This window comes from Furipterus horrens, unplaced genomic scaffold (assembly GCF_987537825.1).
Source record: "Furipterus horrens unplaced genomic scaffold, mFurHor1.1.pri manual_scaffold_3, whole genome shotgun sequence".
Taxonomy (NCBI): Eukaryota; Metazoa; Chordata; class Mammalia; order Chiroptera; family Furipteridae; genus Furipterus; species Furipterus horrens.
In genome coordinates this window covers 168,151,836-168,177,929 of record NW_028327173.1, presented here as the reverse complement: position 1 = coordinate 168,177,929, position 26,094 = coordinate 168,151,836, and the positions used below count along the sequence as shown (strand labels likewise).

Here is a 26,094-nt window from a genome sequence, read left to right as displayed (position 1 = left end):
ATAGAACACAACAACTTCTTAGGACTACCTTGCAGGATTTTAATAAATTGTGAGTTTTATTTTAGCAGTCAAACTACAGGAGTTTTGTTCAAGCCTATAGACCTCTAACTTGAGCATTCTTAATTCCACTTGTCCTTTTTCTCTAAGGTGGATTGTCACATGCTGAGATATAGGCAGGCATAGAGCACAATGAGTATTCCACCTGACTGTTACTACAATTTAGGAGTGAGTTGTATCATAAATTAAGTGAATTAACTATTTTGATTCACATTTGAAACCTTCCCTTTTCATTCAGTTCTAATATCATTAGGTGGGATAGAGCAAGGTGGGTATCCATGCTGAAGAGAGAGACGGTGGGAACAGTAGCCCACAGAGAAGTATCAAAACCTGAATGGAGTATGGTAGGAGAAACAGTCTAGCATCAGGTGTCAGAGTCTGAGCAAGGGAGGGAGAGTGTTCCTACCGGGTCGGGACAGCAAATGTGGTGTCGGAGTTTGATCTGGATGAGGGAAGTGCCAACTTGGTGGGACAGTGGGATTAGTCTTAAAGGAGCTGTGAGAACCAAATTAGGGTAAAGAAAGTCATATGCATGGGTTGGGGGTGATTGGGTGGGGAGAATGTTACATATGGGGATTGATAAAATTAATAACTATATTAAAGGCAATGAAATTTCCCACTGACTGAGAAGGAATTTACAAATAGAGAAAAGGAGAATACTGGAATGAACCCTCTAGTATTGGAATGGAATTGGAGGTTTCATGTAATATCATTGGTTTTCAGTATGTACAGATAGCTATAGAAACAAGTATAGATGTAAGTGCACACACATACATACGTATATTCCCCGCTCTGTACCCTGAAAGGACCTGGGAGCAGCCATACTCCAACAGCAATGAGTAAAGCTAATGCACAGATTTTTGGCTCCTAAAAACCATTCTCCAATAAAGGGAGTCAGGACTCCTTGAAGAAATGGTTGGTCTCAAGTCTAGGGCAAGGAAAGTACAAATGAGCCCTGAAGTAGCTTATGCTAGAAAACAAGAAATTGCTCCAATAATGATAGAAACGTGTTTTTATAAAAACAACACACACATACACAAAAACACAATCCAGTTTAAAGGGACTTCCAATGTCTACATCTGGGATGACTGCAACATCAAAAATCAATAACAGGTTATAACCCATTGAATAAAATAGGTGACCATGAATATACACAGATATCAGTCAAGAGTCTGTAAAGAAACAGGATTTTACATAGTTTTAAAGTACCTCTGCACAAAATATGTATTAGTTGTAAAACAGGAAAGAGTAACTTTATAGTGGAACAGAAAGCAGACACCACTTTAATCCAGTGATGAAAGTGAACATCATCAATAATGGGACAGATCAACATCATATGCCTCTAATAGGCTGTAGTGAGAATGCAGCATCAGTTCTATGATAGTCCTGCCAAAGACACATAACCTGGATAAGCTCAAGAAAATATAAAACAAACTCAAATTAAGGGAAATTCTACAAAATAGCTGTTCTGTAATCCACAAAGTATCAGGGTTAGGAAAATTAAGGAAAAGTTGAGAAACTGTTCGAATGTGAAGGAAAATAAAAAGACTTGACGACCAAATACAATGCATAGTTCACAACTGGATGCTTTTGATATAACATTATTAAGGTAATCAACAAAACCTGAATGTCATTTGAGGATTAGACAGTAGTAGCATGAATGTTAATTTCCAGATTCATGCATTATAGTTATATAGCAGAATGTCCTTGTATGTAGGAAAGACACACTAAAGTATTCAGAAGTGATGGATCATCAGGCCAGCAATTTCCTCTCAAAATTTTAAGAGGAAAAATGTTATTTGTACTTGAAAAATTAGTGTACTTGAAATTTTTCTATAAATTTGTGAATATATGAATAGCATTCATGGTTTTTATGCCCATGATAGTAGGAAAAAAAGAAAGAAAGCAAAGCTTTGTCATATATTCTCTCAATAATTTATACTAATATGGTTATTTAAAGAAGTCCATCACTTTCAAATTTATGTGACCGTGAAAGAAAATCAGTGATTTTAGGCAGGGGCACAACAGCCAAAATATAACATCCCTCAATATTGAGAAATTGGCACAGGTCTGAGTTTGACATGAAAATGTTATTTACTAACTATTAATTAACTGCCAAATGTGTCTTATAAAAATGAGACATTATTCTCACTGTGAGGGTGCAGTGGGAAAAGCACTGCATTGGGAATCAGGAGAACTTTCACCCCAGCTCATACTTGTACGTTAGTCAAGTCCTTTAGTGTTTCTTTGTTGTCTTTTTTATCTGTGTTTTAAAAAATATTGTGAGGAAAAATTATTATAACTGCATGTCTCATAGTGTTCAGAGTAGTGCTAAAAAGTAGAAAACATTATGACTATTTTTTAATTGAATTTATTGTGGTGGCATTGGTTAATAAATTCATACAGGTTTCAAGTGTACATTTCTATAACTCATCATCTATATACATAATGAGCGCTCAGCACCCAAAGTCAAGTCTCGTTCCGCCACCATTTATCCCCCTGTGCCCTCTTCCACCCCCTCCAGCCCCTCTTTCCTTCTGACAGTCACCATACTGTTGTCTGTCTTTTCTTGTTGTTGTTTTGGGCTTTGTTTTTTGCTTAATCCCTTCACCTTTTCAACCAGCCCCCAAATCCCCCTCCCCTCCAACAGTGTTCAGTCTGTTCTCTGTATCTATGAGTCTGTTTCTATTTTGTTTGTTAGTTTATTTTGTTCATTGAATTCCACTAATCTTGCTGGTTTTTATGCTAGTTTATTAGATTAGTAATTCATTTGGTATTAATTCTCTCATAACAGTGTTCAGCTTTTGAGTGATATGCATACGGAGAGGCTTGTACAGGCATATATATTCCCTTTCCTTCAGTATAGAAAACTTCAGGGAGGGTTGATGTAGAGAAATACTTGCTGGTATTGATAGAGAATTAACAAGCTAAGGTTCTTGAAGTCCTTGAAATGCTTTGGAATAGGGCAAAATATGCCCTTATCTGTTTAGAGCGCATTCATTTTGCCATAAAACACTGATATAAATGGTAATTAGCTGTAGTTCAAACGGTGCATGGCTACAGTGTTGTGCTAGACATAAGTATAAATTTCATTTTTGGTGGAATGATACTCTAACCACCTTTTAGGACAGTTTTAAAAAATCAGAATTCACTGAAATAAAATATATCAACAATAAATGCACCTTTGAAATGTACAGTTTGGTAAGTTTTGGCAAAGACAGATTTCCATGTCACCATGACTCCAAAATATTGAATATTTTCACCACCCCAGAAAGGATTTTGGGGGGAGGGAATTTATTTTCTATATTTTGAAAAACCTATTTACAAATGGACTTTTAAGACAGCACCTTTTTGTAAGTTGACCTCTGCCTACATAGAGCTTTGAAATCCTTTTTATTTTGAGAATTAATGTTATAGCTCCTTGACAATTTTTTAATAAAAGCTATTTATTATTATTATTATTATTATTATTATTATTCCCCAAGCTTATGGCCTGAATATCAGACCAATGCATTGGCACAATTATATGTCTGCCCCATTAGACTATAATCTCTTACCAAGAAAGGCTTATTCAAGTTATTCCTCTTGCCTTTTCCTACCTGGAATCTACTTTTCAAAAACTTTTATTACAGTTATTTCTGCTTTTTCTCTCTTTCCCCCATTAGACTATAATCTCTTACCAAGAAAGACTTATTCAAGTTATTCCTCTTGCCTTTTCCTACCTGGAATCTACTTTTCAAAAACTTTTATTACAGTTATTTCTGCTTTTTCTCTCTTTCCCCGCCTCCACCCAGTCCCACTCCAAGCCAATTCCCATATTGTTGTCTGTGTCCGTGGGTTGTGTATAAATGTTCATTTTTTAATTTAAAATTTATTTATATTTTTATTATATAACAGTTGTTCCAAATTTTCCCCCTGCCCTCTTCCACCCAGCCCACCCCGACTCCTACAGTCAATCCCCACACTGTTGTCCATGTTCATGGGTCATTCATACATGTTCTTTGACTAGTCCCTTCCCCTTCTTCCTCCCGCCCCATCCCCTCTGGTCTCTTGTCAGTCTGGTCCATGTTTCCATGCCTCTGGTTCTATTTTGCACATTAGTTTATTTTGTTCGTTAGGTTCCTGTATTAGGTGAGCTCATATGGTATTTGTCTTTCCCCACTGGCTTATTTCACTTTGCGTAATATTCTCTAGTTCATCCATGCTGTTGCAAAAGATTGGAGTTCCTTCTTTCTTTCTGCTGCATAGTATTCCATTGTGTAAATGTGCCACAGTTTTTGATCCACTAATTTACTCATGGGCACTTAGTCTGTTTCCACAGGTACTTGGCTATTATAAATAGTGCTGCTATGAACATAGGGGTGCTTAAGTTCTTTTGAGGTGGTGATTTGGTATTCCTAGTGTATATTCCTAGCAGTGGCATCACTGGGTCAAAGGCAGTTCCATTTTTAATTTTTTGAGGAAATTCCATACTATTTTCCACAGTGGCTGCACCAATCTTCATTCCCACCAACAGTACACTGAGGTTCCCCGTTCTCCACATCCTCCCCAGCATTTGTTTTTTGTTAATGTATTAATGATGGCCATTCTGACAGGTGTGAGGTGGTATCTCATTGTGGTTTTAATTTGCATCTCTCTGATGGCTATTGATGTTTATCATCTTTTTATGTCTATGGGCCATCTGTATGTCCTCCTTGGAAAAGATCCTTTGCCATTTTTAAATTAGATTGTTTGTCTTCTTGCTGTTGAGTCGTATGAGTTCTTCATATATTTTGGAGTATTAAACCCTTGTCTGATATATCATTAGAAAATATATTCTCCCATATGGTTGGTTCCCTTTTCATTTTGATGATGGTTTCTTTGGCCATGCAGAAGCTTTTTAACTTGATGTCCTATTTGTTTATTTTTTTCCTTTATTTCCCTTGCCCTAGGAAATATATCAGCAAAAATATTGCTATGTGGACTATCTAAAATTTTACTGCCTGTGTTTTCCTCTGGGACTTTTATGGTGTCATGACTTATATTAAAGTCTTTTATCCATTTTGAGTTTATTCTGGTGTATGATGTAAGTTTGTGGTCTAGTTTCATTTTTTTTTATTGTTCTATTACAGTTGTCCCATTTTTCCCCCATTGCTCTCCCATGTCCTGCCCCCCTCCTCCCACACACAGTCAATCCCCACCCTGTTGTTCATGTCCATGGGTCATTTATACTACTTACTTAGTTTCATTTTTTTTTTTTTTTTGCATGTACCAGTCCAGTTCTACCCAACACCATTTATTGAAGAGGCTATTTTTACTCCATGTATGCTCATGTCTGCTTTGTCAAATATTAATTGACCATAGAGACATGGGCTTATTTCTGGGCTCTCTATTTTTTTCCATTGATCTATGTGTCTGTTCTTATACCAGCACCAGACTGTTTTTGATTATAGTGGCCTTACAGTATAGTTTGATATCGGGTATTGTGATCCTTCCTACTTTGTTCTTTCTCAAGATTGCTGAGGCTATTTGGGATCTTTTTTGGTTCCATATAAATTTTTGAAATATTTGTTCTAGATCTGTGAAATATGCCATTTGTATTTTAATAGGAATTACATTGAATCCATACATTGTTTTGGGTACCATGGACATTTTAATGATGTTAATTCTAACAACCCATGAATATGACATATGCTTCCACTTATTTGTCACTTCCTCAATTTCTTTCTTCAGTGTTTTATAGTTTTACAAGTTCAGATCTTTCACCTCTTTGGATAAATTTATTCCTAGGTACTTTATTTTTCTTGTTGCTATAGTAAATCGGATTTTTTCCCTAGTTTCTCTTTCTCATAGTTCATTGTTAGTGTACAAAAATGCCTTCGATTTCTGAATATTGATGTATCCCACTATTTTGCCAAATTCATTTATTAGGTCGAGTAGTTTTTTGGTGGCAACTGTAGAGTTTTCTACCTACATTATCATGTTGTCTGTGAATAATGATAGTTTTACTTCCTCCTTTCCAAGTTGCATGCCTTTTATTTCTTTTTCTTGTCTGATCACTTTGGCTAGAACTTTCAATACTATGTTGAATAAGAGTGGTGAAAGCAGATGACACCCTTGTCTTGTTCCTGATCTTATGGGGAAAGCTTTTAGTTTTTTCCCATTAAGTATGATGTTGGCAGCAGGTTTCTCCTATATGGCCTTTATTATGTTGAGATATGCATCCTCTATTCCTACTTTTCTGAGTGTTTTTTTATCATTAATTGGTGTTGTACTTTATCAAATGCTTTTTCAGCATCTATTGATATAGTCTTGTGATTTTATCCTTCATTTTGTTTGTGTGGTGTATTACGTTTATTGATTTGTAAATATTATACCATCCTTGCATCCCTGGGATGAATCCCACTTGATCATGGTGTATGATCTTCTTAATGTATTGCTGGATCTGGATTGCCAATATTTTGTTAAGGACTTTAGCATCTATGTTCATTAGAGATATTGATATGTAGTTTTCTTTCTTTGTAGTGTCTTTACCTGGTTTTGGAATTAGGATAATACTGGCATTGTAAAAAAGAGTTCGGGAGTCTTCCCTCTTCTTTAATTTTTTGGAATAGTTTGAGAAGCATAGGAGTTAGTTCTTTAAATGTTTGGTAAAATTTACCTGTGAAGCCATTTAGGTCCAGGGCTTTTATATGCCTGGAGTTTTCCATTTCACTAGTTATTATTGGTCTATTCAGGCTTTCTGCTTCTTCTTGATTCAGATTTGGAAGATTGTATGTTTCTAGAAATGGATCTGTATCACCCAGGTTGTCCAATTTCTTGGCATATAGTTGTTGAGAGTAATTTCTTACAATCTTTTGTATTTCTGTGGTATCAGTTGTAACTTTTCCTCTTTTGTTTCTGATTTTATTTATTTGGGTCCTCTTTTTTTCTCGATGAGCCTGGTTACAGGTTTGTCAGTTTTGTTTACCTTTTCAAACAACCAGCTCCTGGATTTGTTGATCCTTTGAGTTGTTTTTTTAGTCTCTGTGTCATTTAATTCTGCTCTGATCTTGATTATTTCCTTCCTTTTACTCTCTTAAGCTTCATCTGTTGTTCCTCTAGTTTTTTTAGATGTAGGGTGCAGTTGTTTAATTGAGACTTTTCTGTCTTCTTTAAGTATGCCTGTATTGCTATGAACTTCCCTCTTAGGACTGCCTTCGCTTCGTCCCAGAGGTTTTGGATTGTTGTGTGTTCATTACCATTTGTTTCCAGATACTTTTTTATTTCTTCTTGATCTCACTGTTAAGCCATTCATTATTTAATAACATATTATTCAGTCTCTATGTATTTGAATGTTTTTGAGTTTCTTTCTTGTGGTTGGTTTCTAGTTTCAAGCCATTGTGATCCAAGAAAGTGCTTGATATAATTTCAATTCTGTTGAATTTGTTGATGCTTGTTTTGTGTTCCACAATGTGGTCTATCTTTGAAAATGTTCCTTGTGTGCTTGAAAAGGATGTGTATTTGTTTCTTTGGGGTGAAATGTTCTGTATATATCAATTAAATCTATTTGATCTAGAGTATCATTCAATGCCACAATATCCTTGTTGATTCTTTGTTTGGAAGGTCTATCCATTGTCGACAGTGAGGTGTTAAGATCCCCTATGATGACTGTGTTGCTCTTGATATCTTTTTTGAAGTCCTTCAAGATTTTCCTTATATATTAGGTGCTCCTATGTTGGGTGCATATATGTTTACAAGGGTTATATCCTCTTCTTGGACTGCTCCCTTAAGCATTATAAGTTACCTTCTTTGTCTCTTGTTATGGCTTTTGTTTTGAAGTCTGTTTTGTCTTATATAAGTATTGCTACCCTAAGTGTTTTTTCATGTCCATTTGCTTGGAATATTTTTTTCCGTCCCTTCACTTTCAGCCTGTGTAGATTTTTTGTTATGAGATGAGTTTCTTGTAGACAGCATATGCGCAGGTTGTGTTTCCTTAGCCAGTCAGCTACCCTATGTCTGTTGATCGGTGCGTTTAATCCATTTACATTTCAGTTATTATTGATAACTATTTATTCATTGCCATTGTTTCCTTTGTATCTGTGCCCCCCCCTTTCTTTATCTTCTTAGAACAGTCCCTTCAGCATCTCTTGCAATGCTGTTTTGATGCAGTTGTACACTTTTAACCTTTTTTTTTTTGTCTGGGAAGTTCCTTATTTCACCTTGCATTTTACATGAGAACCTTGCTGGGTAGAGTAGTCTCAGTTGCAGGCCTTTACTTTTCATTACTTGGTATATTTCTTGCCATTCTGTTCTAGCTTGTAGTGTTTCTGTTGATAAATCAGCCGATAGCCTTCTGGGAACTCCCCTGTAAGTAACTAACTGCTTTTCTCTTGCTGCTTTTAAGAGTCTCTCTTTATCTTTAACCTCTGGCAGTGTAATTAAATGTCATGGTGTGGTCCTCTTTGGGTCCAACTTGTTTGGGACTTTGTGCTTCATGGACTTGTATATCTATTTCTTTTGCCAAATTAGGGACGTTTTCTTTCATTATTTTTTCAAGTAAGTTTTCAATTTCTTGCTTTTTGTCTTTTCCTTCTGGCACCCCTATTATTCTGATGCTGGTATGTTTGGAGCTGTCCCAGAGGTTTCTTATACTATCCTCTTTTCCTTTCTTTTCTTTCTTTCTTTCTTTTCTTTTCTTCTTATTTATTTATTCTTATTTTTAATTTTTGTTTCTTCTTGCTCTTCTGGGTGAATGTTTATTTTTTCCTTATGTTCCAAATTGTTGATTTGAATCCCATCTTCCTCCCCTTCACTGTTGCTTCCCTGTAGGTTTTTCTTTATTTCATTCAGTGTAACCTTCATTTCTTCCTTTATGTTGTTGCCATACTCAGTGAGTTCTTTGAGCACCCTGATCACCAGTGGTCTGTACTCTGCATCTGCAGGTTGGTTATCTCCATTTTGCTTAGTTCTTTTTCTGGGGTTTTGTTCTGTTTTTTCATTTGAGCCATATTTGTTTGTCTCCTCAATTTAGCACCCTCCCTGTGTTTGTTTCTGTGTATTAGGTAGAGCTGCTTCAATTCCCTATTTTAGTAGCATGGCCTATTGTAAAATGGGCACCTGTAAATTGTATAGGGCCAAGCCTTAGGTAATTACCAGGGTGGGGCAACCTGCTTCACCCTTGTGGTTCTGTGTTGGGGGAAGTCTCAGAGAGGGGACAGTGCTGCTGCCTGGCTTCTGGAGGTTTTCCTGGGTCTCACCCCATTTCCAATCACTTCACCCATTTTCCATATGTGACTGGCGCCCTTATAGCTGTTGCCCTGGTAGTGAATTCCAGACTGGTTGGGTTTGTGTATGTTCTAAGTCCATGTGGGCCCTTTAAATGGAGTCTCCTGAAAACCCAAAAACCCAGCAAATTTCTTCTGCCACTCCAACTCCCTCTGGTTTTTATAGCCAGAAGTTATGGAGATTTATCTTACCAGTACTAGAACGATGCGCTGTGCATCCTGGCCTGAGGCTGGGATCGCTTGCTTCCAAGGTATCTCTCCCAATTTTTATCCACCATACATGAATGTGGGACCATCCACTCCGTTGCCACCAGTTCTCCACACCACATTGCATCTCCACACGTTTCCACCGTCTCCACAATTCCACCCCTACTACCTGGCTGGATGAATGTGACTTCTTTAAATCTTTGGTTGTCAAACTTCCATACATCTTGCTTTTCTGATGGTTCTGGGTATTATTTGTTCTGAGATCTAGTTGTAATTCTATGGTTGCGTGAGGAGGCAAAGCGTGTCTACTTATGCTCTGTTTTGACCAGAGTCCTAAATCCTTTTTACATGAATAATTATTGTGTGCTTTATATATCAAAATATTATTTCTGACTAGCATTTTGCACTTTAAATGTTTTTCCTGTATGGTGCTGGGCTTCCACTGGTCATCCATATGTATTTTTGGAGCTTCTCTTGTGAACAGCAGCACACATTTGTCTAACAGTTGTTCCCTGTGTCAAGCTAACTAAACCATAAGGGACCAAATTAGTGACCAGGGTTTTACTAATAGCCTTTGTCAATAAATTTATTGGTTTACATGGGAATACTTTATTAGTTGTAGGATTCCAATTAACAGTGCAGAAGAGAGAAATCTTGTATTGTTCCCTTTTATACTTCACTCATTCTATGTATTTTGTTCACAAGTTAATGTTTCAGCTAAGAACTCATAGCATCACATGATTTAACAAATACTCATTAATATCATAAGACATACAAGACTTGTAATTTTGCTAAGTACCTAAGACATCATGTTCTAAAGATATTTTATTACTACATTATTTTATCTAGAATTTTCTGTTAGGAGTATGTCACCTGCTTCTTACTTGATAAGTCAATGCAAGACATGACTGGAATATTTGCTTAAAGAATAAAAATTCTGAAAAGTCTCAAAAAAAGAAACAATTCCATTAAATATATAACCACTGTTTCTAGGAAGACTATTTACCTAAAGTGCCATTTACCTATTTAAAATCTATATCCAATGTAAGATCACATATATAATGAATTAATGTTATCTTTAAAGATTTTAATGACTACTTAGGAAGTCAAAATTGAAAATTTACTCAATAAAGCGTAGTTACTTATATTTGCTTTATTATATAATTCAGGGAACTCTTTTTAGAGAAAATTAAATATCAGAAGACCCAAAATATATCTTAATAACCTTCATATGTAGTTAGAGTAGAGGTCATTTGTATTCCTAGTGTTATTAAGCAGAACTTTATGAAATAGCAAAAATTGTGCAGTGCCGCTATTACCTTCCATATTTTACTACCACAATTTAAGTACACCCAGCACAGCAAGTCAGCAAGGTTGCTTTTAATCTGTGAATGTTTTCTGAATATCAGTAATACTTTAAAAATAATCATTAATATGGGGTTATTCCTTAGTTGAGTGGGCTTAAATTTATTTTTTGAGCTTAATTTTTTAAGTGAACAGATCCTCTGGCAGTTTAGCTATGGAAATAAGTAATATTAGATATGTATTAACTGCCTAAGCTAATCCATGACTAAGATTGAACAGAAATTACACATATTCCTTTTTTGATCTTAGCATATCTAAACAGAAAATATTTGATTGACTTTTAAAGTTGGAGTGGTTAATACTGAGTAGGAATAAGAAAAACAATGTATGAGAATCATTTGAGTTTTATTTATGACTAAGAATCATGTGTTCCTCTTTTTCATATGATTATATTTTAAATCCTTGCAATCTGTGCCTGTAAGATGGAGCTTAGCTAAGAGCAGTTCTGTGTAACAGTCTGGTAAGATTTTCCTTGGTCTCTTGAGCATCCCTCTATGTTTGCTGAAGATATTAGCATCTTCTGAAAAAATACGAAGAGGCTGAAAATTATTTTAATTTTATCCCGCCATGGGAGTTGGATTTCTTCCCCCCCCCCCCCAAATAAAGACAGATTTCACTGTGTTTCCCACAAAACAGAAGTATCCAACTGATAAATGTAGGAATTATTGCATGGCTGTTATTATAATTTTGAAATGAGATTTTATTGGTATAAACATTAAGGGAAATATCTTTTACCAAGGTACTGAATCTGTAGTGCAAAATTTTAATATTTTAATAGTCTTTACAATGCTGAGAATTAGAGCAGTTGCCCTCATCCACAGGTGTTTTTCTATGCAAACTGGGTGGAGAGTAGGAACAGGCACAGATGTGGAGAGGGAGACACTGTTAAAAAAGAGGAAGAAGCTGTTAACTAAATAAATAAAAATTTTAAAACACCTGGTGCTCACAATCAGTTCTCTTACAATGTTCCATCATGGATACAGGAGTAGTTTCCAGTTTCCTCTCCAATGACCTTGGGTATTTGTTTAAACTTTTTTATTCTGTTCCATCTCTTTTGTTTCATTGCTGCCCTTACAGTTAGATTACACCCACTTCCTCTGCATTAAAAATGTTTGCGTATAGAGCTTTTCATTTGTTTTGGGGTACCCATGGATACCAAATCCTAATAGGGATACATATGGCTTATCACTGACATGTTATCCCTGATATGTTCCTACTTTTGTTTTTTTTAAATACTCTTAGGTTTGCTAGTAATGGTTTCGGTGTTCTCTGTTTTTATTGAAAGTTTAATTTTTTTTAACACTTGTTGAATGACTAATATAACAGGAAGAATGGAAAATAAAAGGGAGAAAAACTTTGAAAGCCTAGTGCCTTAACTAATATTCATTTTACATTTACCTTCAATGTTTTTTACATAATTGTAATAGTTTTCTAATTTTTTACAGAATCAGATCTTATGAGCATTTTTTAATATTGCTGCCAAATCTCTTAAAAGTAAATTTTCATTTTACCACAGTAAAATATAACATAGTTTAGAAAGTCAAATAATTTTGTAAGGCTAAGTCCCATTCCTTTCTACCTCCAAATTCTACTCCCCAGAGACTACTACTTTCTCTTTCAGCTATTTAGTCATTTACCCTAAGATTTCCAAATAATGTGTTTTTATTGCTGCTTATTAATATCTATCTACTGCTGTCACCACAGTTCTCCCAAAGTAGTTATAATATGACTTGTGGTCACTTTGTATAGAATCACAGCTAGGCCATATATGCATTGTAATTAAATTGCCTTTCATGTATGGATTTTGTTTTCCCTTAAGTGAGTAACTATTATGTTCCTACTTTGTGTCTACTATTAATTAATCTCCAGTCTTCTACAAAAGTGAAAACTTTTAAATCTCTCAACTTTTCTAACATATCATGTAATGCATCCATTGGATTTTTTTTTTTTTCAATTATTGCTGAGCATTCCATCTTTGTATTCCAATCTGAACTGATTCCACGCCTTCACCCTTCCTTCCAGTCTGGATGGGTGTGGTTTCTGTAATTCCTTAGTTGTCAGACTTCTATTCAACTTGATTTCAGACAGTTCTGAGTAATGGTTCTATAGTTTAGTTATACGTTTGATGTGGTTGTGTGGTAAGACAAGCTGCGTTTACCTATGCTGCCATCTTGACCCAAAGTCCTTCTGTAATTTTTAAAAAGTAAATAAAAGTAAAGCAAATTCATTATATCTTAATTGGAAAATAAATAACAATACAAAGAAGAAAATTATTTACCAGTAATGCCACTACCCGGAAGCAACATTTTGATAATTGTGGGTGTGAAAGAGAGAGAGAGAGCACAGACAAATAAGTCTATATAACATACATACTCTCTAAAAAAATTAGAATCTTACTCTATATATGATTTAGTAGCCTGATATTTTTTTGTCATTATTTGTGAACATTTTCTCTTGTCATCAATTATAGTTCTGTAACATGCCTTAAATCTTATCTAGTTTACTATATGGATATACCATTAAAAACAGTTTTTAATCCTAGAGATTATGACACATAATGCTATGAAGTTATAACCCACAGTTTATTTAAGAAGACTGAATGTATCAGCTCTTTTTAAGAATTAGAAAAAATTAAAAGCTATCCCGTCCTTTCTTTCTATACTCTGTTCTATATCTGTATCTTAAAGATTTTACTTGCTCTCTCATTTAGTCCCAACTGGTATATGATATTCATTCTATCTAACATAATAAAGTTCTGTGGGTTATATTTTGTCATACGTATTACATCTGTTGTTTTAAAAAAGTAACGTCAATGTTATGCTCTCTGTGAGCTTCTTTTGGACAGTTTGGACTCTGAAATTTTTAGTTTTTATGAATATTACCTTGGTATAAAGTTTCTAGGAGAAACAGTAGTACTAAAGCACTTTCAATATTGATGTGACTAGAATTTAACTCATATGTGTTTCTATATATACTGGAAGGATTTAGGGAAATTTGTTATATTTAGTGTAAATCAAAGATAGGACCCAATAGTCTCGACACATACATATCCATGTATGTGTGCATTTCAAAAAAATATTCTTTAATGCATTCTCACGATTCATAATGCAAAATAATATAAAAATATATACATTGGGAAACCTGGGTCCTGTTTCATCCTTGTTCACTCCATTCATTTCCCCCTCCCCATATAGGTAATTACTTTTCTTTGTATTCTCTCGTATTTCTTGATTTGAATACAAGCAAAAAAGAAAAAAGAACTCAACAAATATATGTTTTTATTTTTCCCTCTTTCTTACCCCAAAGATAGTTCACTCTATACAATGTTCTGCACCTTGTTACTTCCACTTAATTATCTTGGAGATCTTTCTATGGTGGCACATAGAGAACTTGCTCATTCTTCTTTTTAAATACCTCTTTAGTATCTAGTTGTGCACATGGTTTATTTAACCTTCCGCTATAGGCAAACACTTGGTTAATCGATGTATTTTTTTTAATGTATGTTTTTTAAAACTTCTCCAGGTGGATATGGACAAGAGTGGTGAAATACGACTTATAGAACTGGATGAATCTTTCAAAAGTGAACATACTGTCTTTGTAACACCACCTGAGATCCCCCATCTACCCAATGGTGAAGAACCCCCTTTACAGTACAGGTATTCAAGAGGCGAATGTTTGAGATTGAAAGAGAGAGAAGCAATCCATCACCTGTGACGTAGCTTTCTAAGGACTGTGGTATTTTCAAAAATCCAAACTTTACAGATCCCTAATTTTTAGGTGGTAAGCAAGCTTATCCCACATCCATTATTAAGTTTTGAGGTATAAAAAGAAAAATTATAATTTTGCATAATATAGACTTGGGAATGGGAAGATCTCTATATATCTACATAAGTATCTGTTCTCATAAATGTTGATTAAATTCAGTTAGGACCTTACCTCACCAAAATGCAGCACTTCTATCATAAAATTTTTATTTTTGTTTCTCACTGAAGCTGGTTTCCTCACTTTCATTTCTTTCCCCCAACACACATTAGTTAATGTAACCTTGGTTTACAGAAATTAAATCTAATTTAGAGTCAACATTTGTGCCCTTGATTGGGATGACATAATTTTTTTAGGGTATTAATTTTTCTATGAGTTTTTATTTTATCATGGAAATTCATAACTATTGGATTTGATTATTATTAATTTAGGAAATTTGGTCAGACACTGTGCCAAGTGCTTGGTATTTAGACTTGAATGATGCATTGTTCCTGCTTTCAAGTCTAGTGGGAAAGAGAAAGATGTTCTGAGCACAGTGAAATAGAGGTTATGATAGAGGTAGACTTATACATCTGTCTATCTAGATATATATTATACACATATATTTGTTATATACTATAGTTTCTAGTATACATTTATTTTTACTTAAAGTGCTACTTCCTTTTAGATTTTAAATTATTTTTTATTCTCCAATAATACTTTTTTACTTTTTTTGAACATTCTAAAACCATTTCTCACCTATCATTAATTGTCATGGTGTTATTTTTGTTAAAAAGGGATTTTTCTGAACATCCTCATTTATAGCCCAGGTTATTAAATTTGAAAAAGTGGTATGACAGATGTTTGTGAGTATTGATTAATTCATAGGCCACTTGATAATACTTGCCCTTTCCATTTATTGACGATGTTATTCATATCAATTTTTAAAAGTCTGTCTGTTGCCAAAGACATTTAAAATATTTCTCCTAATTTCTTTCTTTTTCTTTTTAAACATCTCATTTCTTTGATTTCTTTTGCACTAATTATACTTTTAAGACTTCTTTTGGTATATTTACTAATATACTTTTGGGGTTTTTTGTCATTTGGTTTTCACTTTTTAATTAGAATTTTACTTTTATATTTAGTCCATTAATAAGAAAATTACTTATCTTTCAACATTCTCATTTTTTAAAGAATATGTCATTTTTCCCCCTTGAGACTACTCAGTATAATTTTGATGTAATCAAACCCATCATTTGAAAAACAAAATGTATGTCTTTAATAGAGCACAGTGGGTCCTCTTAATAAGAGATGAAAAATATACTTACGTTTTCTATATAAAATGATAAGGCAGTTTCCACAAGATACACAGAATGGTCTTATCACACATGTACATACAATGAATTTTTTTAAGGCACATGATTTTCCTGAACTTCTTTGATATTTTATTCCTACTTGAACAGTCATTACCAATATTTGTTCATTATACTGAATTTGCCTATATATAATAGATACAGTTTATCATCTTTTATTATAGTTTTCTCCTTAGTTAATTAAAACTATTAATATGCCTTTAAGAATATTATAAAGTACATTAAGTTTGCTGCTCAGCGGCTTCTGTTCTTTTCAGTATGTCTTTTTCCTAGCTGCCGCTACTCTTTAAATGCCCAAACATCTTTCTCTAGCAACCAATTAAACCCACCTCCTCATAGAGTTACCTCTTCTAATCTCTTCTTCCTCTTCTTCTCCAGCCTCTTCAACTTTCTTTTTCATAAGTGAGGCCCTGAACCTGCTAGCTAACCTGATAAACCAACTCATGATAATATGAGAGCTGGTGTGCTAATATGTTATTTGCATCTTTTTAAGAGGGAGGTTCTACAGTAATAAGTTAATCTAAAGCAATGATATTAATGACTATACTGTTTGAAAGAGTATTGATTTGGTGGGCCTTTTACCAACTGTCATATTATCTGATAAGTTTGCTATATATTTATGCAAATACTAACAAAGTTTGCTTGAGTTTCTTTGTAGTTTGATGTCATTTCAGCAAAATTCTTTCCTCCAAACTATATATGTTGGTTTGTGTTTAGCTATTACATTTCTAAATGTTACAGTAAGAAAAGCAACATTCGCATAAATATTTGTCTGATGGAGAAACGGTAAAACTAAATTGTAAGTTAAGAAGTTATTAGTCTACATTTTTTTAGCTTGAACCAGTATGATATGATACTCTATGTGTGCTTGAGATTTTTTTTTTTTCTTTTCAAAAACAGCTATAATGGATTTCCAGTTCTTAGGAACAATTTATTTGAGAGACCTGAAGGATTTCTACAAACACAAAAGAAAAAATTGCCTTCAAAATCAAGTAGTCCTAGTAGCCCTTCTCCCATGTTCAGAAGAACAAAACAGGTGCTTTGAGAATTTTGCATTCTTCATGTAATCAAATATTAGAAAAAAAATAAATGATGTTCATCCTCCTTTAATATACTTTACTACCTCATATATAACTATGACTATGTTAAGCTCCCTGAAGCTTTCTGAAGATAATTTAGAGTAAGCAGAGTTCAGAAAATTAACTAGTTCTCTTGTCCTAGAACTTTATAAGTGGTGTACAAATTCAAGCAGAGGCTTGAATATATATTAATTATAAACATATTTTGTTTATAATTATATAAACATTATAAAAGCAGGTGACTTGTACTTATTTAGCATGCAGTTGAATAAGGATTTTTCTGTGTGTAAATTTATTAATGAGATCTTTGCATTTTTTTCTAGGAAATTAAATCAGCCCATAAAATTGCCAAGCGGTATTCTTCCATTCCTCAGATGTGGTCTAGGTGTTTACTGCGTCACTGTTATGGATTGTGGTTTATTTGTCTCCCAGCTTATGTGAAAGTATGTCATTCAAAAGTCAGGGCTCTGAAAACAGCATATGATGTGCTTAAAAAAATGCAGTCAAAAAAGATGGATCCACCTGATGAGGTAATAATTATCTTTAAAGTGCATGCATTCTTTTGAGTTTTATGTACATAACTGTTTTATTTTAGTACACTCTGAACTTACTGTGTTTCAGGTGTGCTACCGCATTCTTATGCAGCTCTGTGGACAGTATGATCAGCCAGTGCTTGCAGTGCGAGTGCTTTTTGAAATGCAGAAAGCTGGCATTGACCCCAATGCCATTACTTATGGTTATTATAATAAGGTAAATACTTTCATGTAATGGAAAAAGAGTATAACTTCTGTGATTATACAGCCTTAATTTATGATGCCGGGGTTACTTGGCATTTATTTTAGAGTATCTAAAGTATATTTTGTAAAATTTTTGTGCTATTTTGTGTTATGCAATCTACTTAGTTTTTTGTTTCTTTGACTCTAAAGCAAATGTGTTCATTTATCAAGATTATTATACTAATTATTTTATTTTGTTGAACAAATAGGCTGTTTTAGAAAGTACCTGGCCTTCACGAAGTCATAATGGCTATTTTCTTTGGACGAAATTAAGAAATGTTGTTTTAGGAGTAGCGCAGTTCAAAAGAGCTTTAAAGAAACATGCACATTTGTCACAAACAACTCTCTCAGGTAAGGTTTTTAAAGGATGTCTATTTTAACTTTTTCCTTAAAATTAATTGACTAGTTATACTTTATATTTTTTAGAAATTTTATATACTTTCAAAATATTGAATATTTTCTAGTTTTTACTGCCATTAAGCAATTCTGATATTGGAGTATTCTTCACATTGAAAAAACGCAAAATTCTACTTTTTTTTCCTTGTAACTTAAACTATCAACCGTTGGTTGTCTTGTTTTAGTATTCATTAATGATTCACAATAGGGTTCTTTTGCTAATTATGTGTCACTTTTCATGTTAAGTAGATATTAGCTTAAGCAACAAACTAATGTGTGTTTTTGGTATCTCCCTGAGTAGTAAAATGCTGTCAAATTGTGTCCTTAAGCAGATGGCAGTGACCTGGATGCTGTTAGTCATGGCAGCATGGATAGTGGTCATGGGACACACACTGTGGAGCAGGCACCTTTTAATACAGCTTTAATCAAAGTATATGCTGCTGATGATAGATCTAGCACAGGTTTGTGTGTGCTTATGTATACATTTATTACAGTAAATTTTAAAAACTAGATTTGCTAACCTGTTTTTTTGTGTTTTAATTTTCAGTGATGTATTTAACTGTCACTTTTTAATTTCATACTTTATGTACTTAATTTGATATTGTATTTAATAACTATATGCAATTTTATTCATTCTTTATTTGAATAGAAATAAAAGTTTAAGAGTTCATTCAAGTACCTAGTCCACAATAATCAATTAACTCTGGATATCACACAGATCTCTTCATCATATCATTTTTTTAGAATAATGTTTTCTTTGTAATTATGAAAATGTAATTAGAGTTTAAAAAGAAACTTATAGCCCTAATTTGAGTTAAGAGTACCATATCAACATAAATTTACTGTTTCATGTAAAATATTATTATTGGGGGAAGCTGAGTAAAAGAGACACAGAAACTCACTCCTTTGAGTCTTAAACTATAGTAAAATAAAAAGTTACAAAGAAATAATTTAAATATATATAAAATTATAGCATTTTAGCACTGAAGATGCCATTAATATCATTAAAATATAAGATTTATACATAAGCTTTTTCCTAGTAATATTAAAACTGACACATTTTTAAAATAAATTATTTAAGTAATTCTGTTCTTTTCATTATCACATTAAAAAAATTTTACACATAATTTTTAAATGTAAGAAGCACCTCTTAATGGACAGAAATTTTAAATTTAAAAATCCAAGCATTAATAATAAAATATAAAGGCTTCTATCTCTGAAAACAATAACATTATTTTGATTTATCTCCTTTTATGCCTACTTTTAAGATTATAAGTATAACCTAATTGTGTTGAAATGTAACTTTTATAGCTGTTTTTCTTTAGCTGGTTTTATTTCTTGATCATGTAATGTTAATATAATCAGAGTTAGAGTAGTCATCCTCAGGCATTCTCTCTTAAAAATGAAGAAGTCTACCTTTTGTTTTTAACTATGGCCTTTAAAAAAGACTATCTTAAAACAGTGCAGAACCCAATTAAAGCATTTTAAACTTGTAGTTTGGGAATGGAACTGAAAAATTGATTACAAAAATTACAAACTCAAAAGTAGATAAAACAAATATATTAAAGTAAATACTTAGTGATACTTAAGAAAGTTTCTTTAGATAGTTCTTTACAAGTATATAAAACCATTCCATATATAGTTTCTTATATAACAGCCTTGTGTATTATAAATCTTGTAACTTGAGATTCAAACAAAAAGGCTATATGGTTTACTTAAAATTATGTCTGCTAATATAGTGAACTAGGATTCAAAACCTTATGGTTTGATGCTAATCTAGTGAAAAATAATTTACTGAAAAGTAGAGAATCTCTTTAATACAACAATATATATAATGTATTAGAAATTTTCTTGTATCAATGCAACTTTTGTTTTTCTTAACAATAACTTTAACACAGTTTCTTCTCATTCCCATGTATTTGTCCTTATGTGCAATTATATAATTATTCAATTGAATTTTCAGAAAAAGTAATTACCTATTTATAAATTTAAATAAACCCCTTTGTTTTTTGGTAAAATTATTCAGACATTCAGCTTCCTGTGTGTGAAGGTTCTGTTATGAATTCCCTGCAGATTTTTCTTCTTCATTGCTTAGTTGGAACTCAGACTTTACCTAGAAAGGTCATGGGCTTGTATAAAAAATGTCTGGTTTGTCTGTGTCTTTTGGAGCCCAGATAGTAGTGTGAATGTATATATATTTGACTGCAGTGTGGAGCCAAAAATAAATTATTTTGATATTATCTTTTTCTTACATTAATAGAGATGGGGGAGGCCTAACAAAATAATGCTTTCAGTTGACAGTTATCTAGAAAAATTCCTATAAGTAAATCCTAACATTACTATGTTGCTTCTAATTCCAGTTCTCACTAAAGAAGTTTATGATAAACGGCATAGGGATTTTTTTCTTTTTTTCCAGGTGGCCAGTCTGATCTTGGATATAATTCATTATCTAAGGAAGAAGTTAGAAGAGGAGACACATCTACTGAGGACATTCAAGAAGAAAAAGATAAGAAAGGGAGTGATTCTAGTTCCTGTAGGTATTAAGTTGGTATTACATATATAAAATTGTGAGCTTATATTAATAATAAATGCAAGTGGATTTAAGTATAGAAGTATTAATTTTATTTTTCACTTTCCCATTATAACTCCTCTTTTCACCCATTGAAAGCTCTCTCCACCACCTAATATTCCAACATACAACTCTTCATGTGTGAAGTGTATATAGTCTCAGTTGCTCTTTTGTGAGGTTTAACAGTATTTTTATTTAATGTCTTTATTAGCTGTCTGTAACTCATATTTTCCCCCTTACTTCTTCCCATCAAAAGCAGTATTTTACAACCAAAGAAGTATAAAATGTATACATGGACCTTGCCCACAACCAGTACTTGGTAATTGCATACATACCTTGAGGCCTCAGATCAGTGTAATTACTTATTTGTGATTGACAAGTAGGCATAGAGGTGTTTGATAATTTCTTATTACCTATTTTGAGGAGAAATATTTAGAACTAAAAGCTACTTCTTTTTATGCCTCCTGTGATATATAAAGATGTCATCTTACCAATTTCATTTTAATTTTCACAGTGTCAGAGAGTGAGAGTGCAAAAGGAAGTGCCGATTGTCTTCCCACACTCAGTTATCAAAGCTCTTCCAGTATAGTGCGCCTCAGTGATGCAGATAACAACAGCGCTGACAGAACGTTGGGAGAAAGCACAGGTGAGTTGAACTGTATACCTCTGTTATGTGCAGAATAACTGATACCTATATTTCTAATGAATATTTTCTTAATGTCTGAATTCTTCAGGGTTATTTTTTATGTATGTATGCAACCTCTTATAGTATAATTGAGTAGCTTGAATTCTATATTTTATAATATACTTTATTCAAGCCTTTATGATAACAAAGTATAGAAATAAACACGAGATACATACTGTCTTTTAAGTTTGGACTGTTGGGACTTTTGGGAAGGGGAAAGTGAGAGCAATTGAGATGATCAGTCTGATGGTACCATATACTTAGCCTGTTCTTAAATGAAGCATACAGTTCCCTAGTCTTCATATTGTTTCTGTTTTTTCATGGGCAAAAGGATAGTTCTTCAGTTACTTTAGGTAACAATACCTAATATTTTTTTGTTTTCAAAGTGCTTTTTATATGTTATTTTATATTTATTAATACAGTAATGCTTATTATTAGTGAGAGGTGATATTAGCACCATTTAGAAGATGAGAACCCCCTGACTGGTGTGGATTAGTGGATTGAGAGCAGGCCTGTGAACCAAAGGGTCACTGGTTCAATTCCCAGTCAGGACGCATGCCTGGGTTGTAGGCCAGGTCCCCATTTGGGGACATGCAAGAGGCAACCACACATTAATGTTTCTTCCTCTCTTATTCTCCCTCCCTTCCTCTCTCCCTAAAAATTAAATAAATAAATAAATAAATAAAATCTTTAAAAAAAATAAAAGATGAGGAAACTAAGGCATAATCTGACTGTGGACAGATCACATAAATTATCTAGTTAATGGAAAAGTCAGTTTAGGATTCGTGATGATACTTGATCTCACAAATTTTTTATCAGATCACTTTTGGGGGGTTAAATGGCCATAAGATTTGGAGTTTCTAGCGTTAATAGTCTGATTACATAATTACATTATTTTATTTTTGTAAGAGCTCAGTTCTGCATCATGTTATAATCTAAACCAACAATTTTCAACCAGTGTGCCACGAGAATTTTTAAAACATGCAATACTTGACTGTTTAGTCAGGAGCACTGACCTCTTTTCTCTTAGGTTGTCAAATAAAAAAATGACAGCAGCCAATACAACAATAGCCAGACTATGTCAATGAATCTAAATTACACCTATTTTTTGTCAAATCAGAAAAAAAAATTTTTTTTTTGGTGTGCTGCAGAATTTTAGCAATTAGCTTGTATGTGCTGTGAGATGAAAAGTGTTGAAAATCACTGATTCAAACAAATATTGAAGGACATACTTTCAAGGCTGAAATATCTAAGTGGTCTTGACGCAGTAATGTTTTTCTGTCACATAGTTAGATATGCCTCCAGCTCAGCGAGTAGGCAAACTACAGCCCATGGGCCAAATTGGGCCTGCAGCCTGATTTTATACAGGTCCACAATCTAAGAATGGGTTTTACATTTTTAAATGGTTGGAAGAAAAAAACCAAAAGAATAATAATATTTTGTGACATGTGAAAACTATATGAAATTTAAACTTCAGTGTTCATAAACAAATGTTTATTGGAAAACAGCCACACTCATTCATTTATGTATTGTCTGGCTGCTTTTGCCCTACAAAGTTAAGTGATCTATAACTGTCGTACTTTATATTTCTTTGTTGGATAATTGTGATAACTTCAACATTAAAAATCTTTTTATTGGCATCATGGAAGTTGCTTCACAGCCATTAAGTCCTTCCTAATCATTGTCTAATTATAACCCTTAGTAACTTGTCTTTTTTCCTTTTTATTGAATTTATTGGAGTGAAACTGGTTAACAAAATTATACAAGTTTGAGGTGCATGATTTCACAACACATCATCTGTACACTGTATTGTGTGTTCATTACCACAGACCTTTGTCCATCACAATTTATCCTCCCTATACCCTCCTCTACCTCCTTTCACCCCCTCCCACCTTAATAACTCGTCTTTAATAGTCTTCGCCTTATTGTTCTTTCATTACTCTCTTCATGCTTGCTTTTTCTTAAGATCTGCTTTTATGAACTTTCCATTTTAATATGATTGTAAACAGTCAGCAGCTGATTCATCATCTGGCTTTTGGTTACCTTCTATGCTTAACAAGTCTACTCTTCAAAGCCTATAATAGGTGTCCTGGGTGTAAATTAAAGAGTTGTTAGTTTACCCTTACGATTTTTGGCTTCCTGGAGAACATTATGTTAAGTGAAATAAGCCAGTCAGAGGAAGATAAATACCATATGATTTCACTCATATGTAGAATCTAATAAACTAAACTAACAAGCAAAATAGTAATGGTAATGAAAAAACATAATAAAATAAAAATAAAATTTAAAATAATTTTTGGCTTGAAAACTTCCCCATCTGTTAAGTATTATGGGTTTATCACTAATGCCAAAGATTATATATGGGATTTATAGGAATATTTATTTTTCAATAACACTTTTCTTATATACTAGTATATGCTATGATTCAAAGCCTTCTTCAGGTATATATGTATACAAACACGCACACACACACACACAATGACAGCTTTAAAAAGATATGGAAGTAAAATAAGCAGAGGTGTTTTAATGTTTGATTGGAATTTGAAATAAAATCATCATCTTATAGTTACTTCATGATTGTCTTGAGAATTTAACATTGCGATAAATATGTATAAAATTACTGAGTTTAACCACAGAGAAGTTTACTCTGAATATGAAAACATATTTTTTCTAAGCCTAATTCTGGTTTTCTTATGTTTTTACTTTTTATCTTTAACTACAATATTTAGCTATAATATGTCATAGATAATATATTATATACTATGTTATATTATGGGTTGGTATTTATGGCAGTTGTTTCACAGTGGACAGTATTCATTCAGTAATTATTTTTTGAGCTTCTACTTTATGCTACCATATGCCAGGTGCTACTTGGTATATAATAAGGAAAAAAAAGAAACATGGTCTCTGCCTTCATAGAGAAAGCAGGTGGGATGGGAAAACATTAATCAAATAAAAAAGTAAATATAAAACTGTTCTGAGATTAAATACTACAAAGAAAGGCTGTAAATTGCCACAAGAACATATCATAGAGAGTCATGCTCTGGGTTTGGGAGAGCATTGGTCAGGGAAGGCTTCTTTGAGAACATGGTTTTTGAGCTTAGACCTGAAGTGTGAATAGGAAGCAAGTGCGGACTGGGAGGAATTGAGAGATGCATTCTGAGCAGGGGGAAGCAATATGTGAAAGTTTTGTGGTGGGAGGGGATTGCAGCACATTCAAAGATCTGAAAAAGGGCTAGTGTATCAGCTAGGAATTCTTTCGGCTTCTAGCCTCAGAAAATATGATTAACAATAGTATAACAAGTCAAGTGTTGTTTTTGTTTTGTTTTCTCAATTAAGACTTTCAGAAGTAAACAGTTGCCCAAGATGTTGGTTCAGGGGCTTTGCCATCAGTTCTCCAGACCTGACCATGATTATAATACGGCCACTGGCCACTTCACACATCACTAGACATCACATATCTGTTCAAGGCAGAAAGAGTGGGGAAGGGGACCAATAACCACATTTACCCACTTTTACCAGGCGAGCAGAAGTTGTTCTAGAAACCTTCAAAAACTACTACTTTAATATCACCGACCAGAATTATGTCATACATAGAGCCACCTGGCCCTAGCTGGTTAAATAATTTGCAACCTTTGTGTTAGAGGCATGCAGATTCAGGGCAGTTTATGTATATGGAATTTAGCACATATATAAACTTAGAATCATAAGCTTTTCTATAAATGATCAGATAGTAAATATTTTAGGCCTTCCAGGCCACAACACAGTCCCCTGTCACCTATTCTTCATCTGTGTGCGATTTTTAGAACATTTTTAAATGTAAAAACTATTTGAAGCAGTTCACAGGCCGGGTTTGGCCCAGAGATATAGTTTGTCAATACCTGGTATAATTTGATAACCAGCTTTATTGGTCTTCAGACCATAGCATTGTTCTGACTTTGCAAAGGAAGCCTTGCATATCTATTTAAATTCAATCTCAGAGTATTATCTTTGGATAATAAGAGTCCTCCAAGTCTTTGGTAACATTTAACCTGTCAATCAGAAAGTTTCCCAGAATATCAAAAGAAAGTAAATTATTGGTTTCTTATATACTTAATCATAAGCTGACAGAAAAAAAGAATAAACTCTCTGCTATACAGTTTTCCTTGTTAATGGTATATGCTTAGCAAACTATTAGTTTGTAGAAGTTTATGGTCTCTAGTATTAGCTTTTACTGCCTATTCTGTTACCTGAATGCACCACATGGCAGGAAAAAAGGCACATTTTTAATAATAGCTTGGTTATAGAGAGCAAACTCTGTTGGATGAAGCACATAAAAAGAATAGTTGACAATATCATACCTAGACTCATGCTTTAGAGGGCTCCCACATAGTAAGGACAATTAAAGTGATCAGAAATTTAGAGTTCTGCTTTCAGTATTGGTACCTAAGTAATTTGATAAGGAGCAGTGAACAGTGTTTCTGAATAGAAAGTGGCCATTCACGTTTTACTGGAATAAACTTGTCATCAATAAATTAAGCAGGGTAAAATTCTTCAGTCACGTCTAGTCATAAGGATTTGGAGTTTTTCAAATAATTATTTATTTATGGATAGAGCCACCA

The 26,094-nt window shown here is 33.5% G+C and overlaps 1 protein-coding gene across 1 annotated transcript in view; it reads left to right on the top strand.

Annotated features, from left to right (window-relative positions):
* The window catches only part of DENND4A (DENN domain containing 4A), an 85,571-nt gene that overhangs the window by 41,241 nt on the left and 18,236 nt on the right, over positions 1 to 26,094 (top strand). The window contains exons 15-22 of the mRNA XM_090270798.1: positions 14,397 to 14,530; positions 16,889 to 17,024; positions 17,391 to 17,597; positions 17,689 to 17,817; positions 18,053 to 18,194; positions 18,569 to 18,700; positions 20,656 to 20,772; positions 21,323 to 21,454. Coding sequence (XP_090126924.1) covers positions 14,397 to 14,530; positions 16,889 to 17,024; positions 17,391 to 17,597; positions 17,689 to 17,817; positions 18,053 to 18,194; positions 18,569 to 18,700; positions 20,656 to 20,772; positions 21,323 to 21,454 — 1,129 coding nt within the window. The remainder of the gene's footprint in view (positions 1 to 14,396; positions 14,531 to 16,888; positions 17,025 to 17,390; positions 17,598 to 17,688; positions 17,818 to 18,052; positions 18,195 to 18,568; positions 18,701 to 20,655; positions 20,773 to 21,322; positions 21,455 to 26,094) is intronic.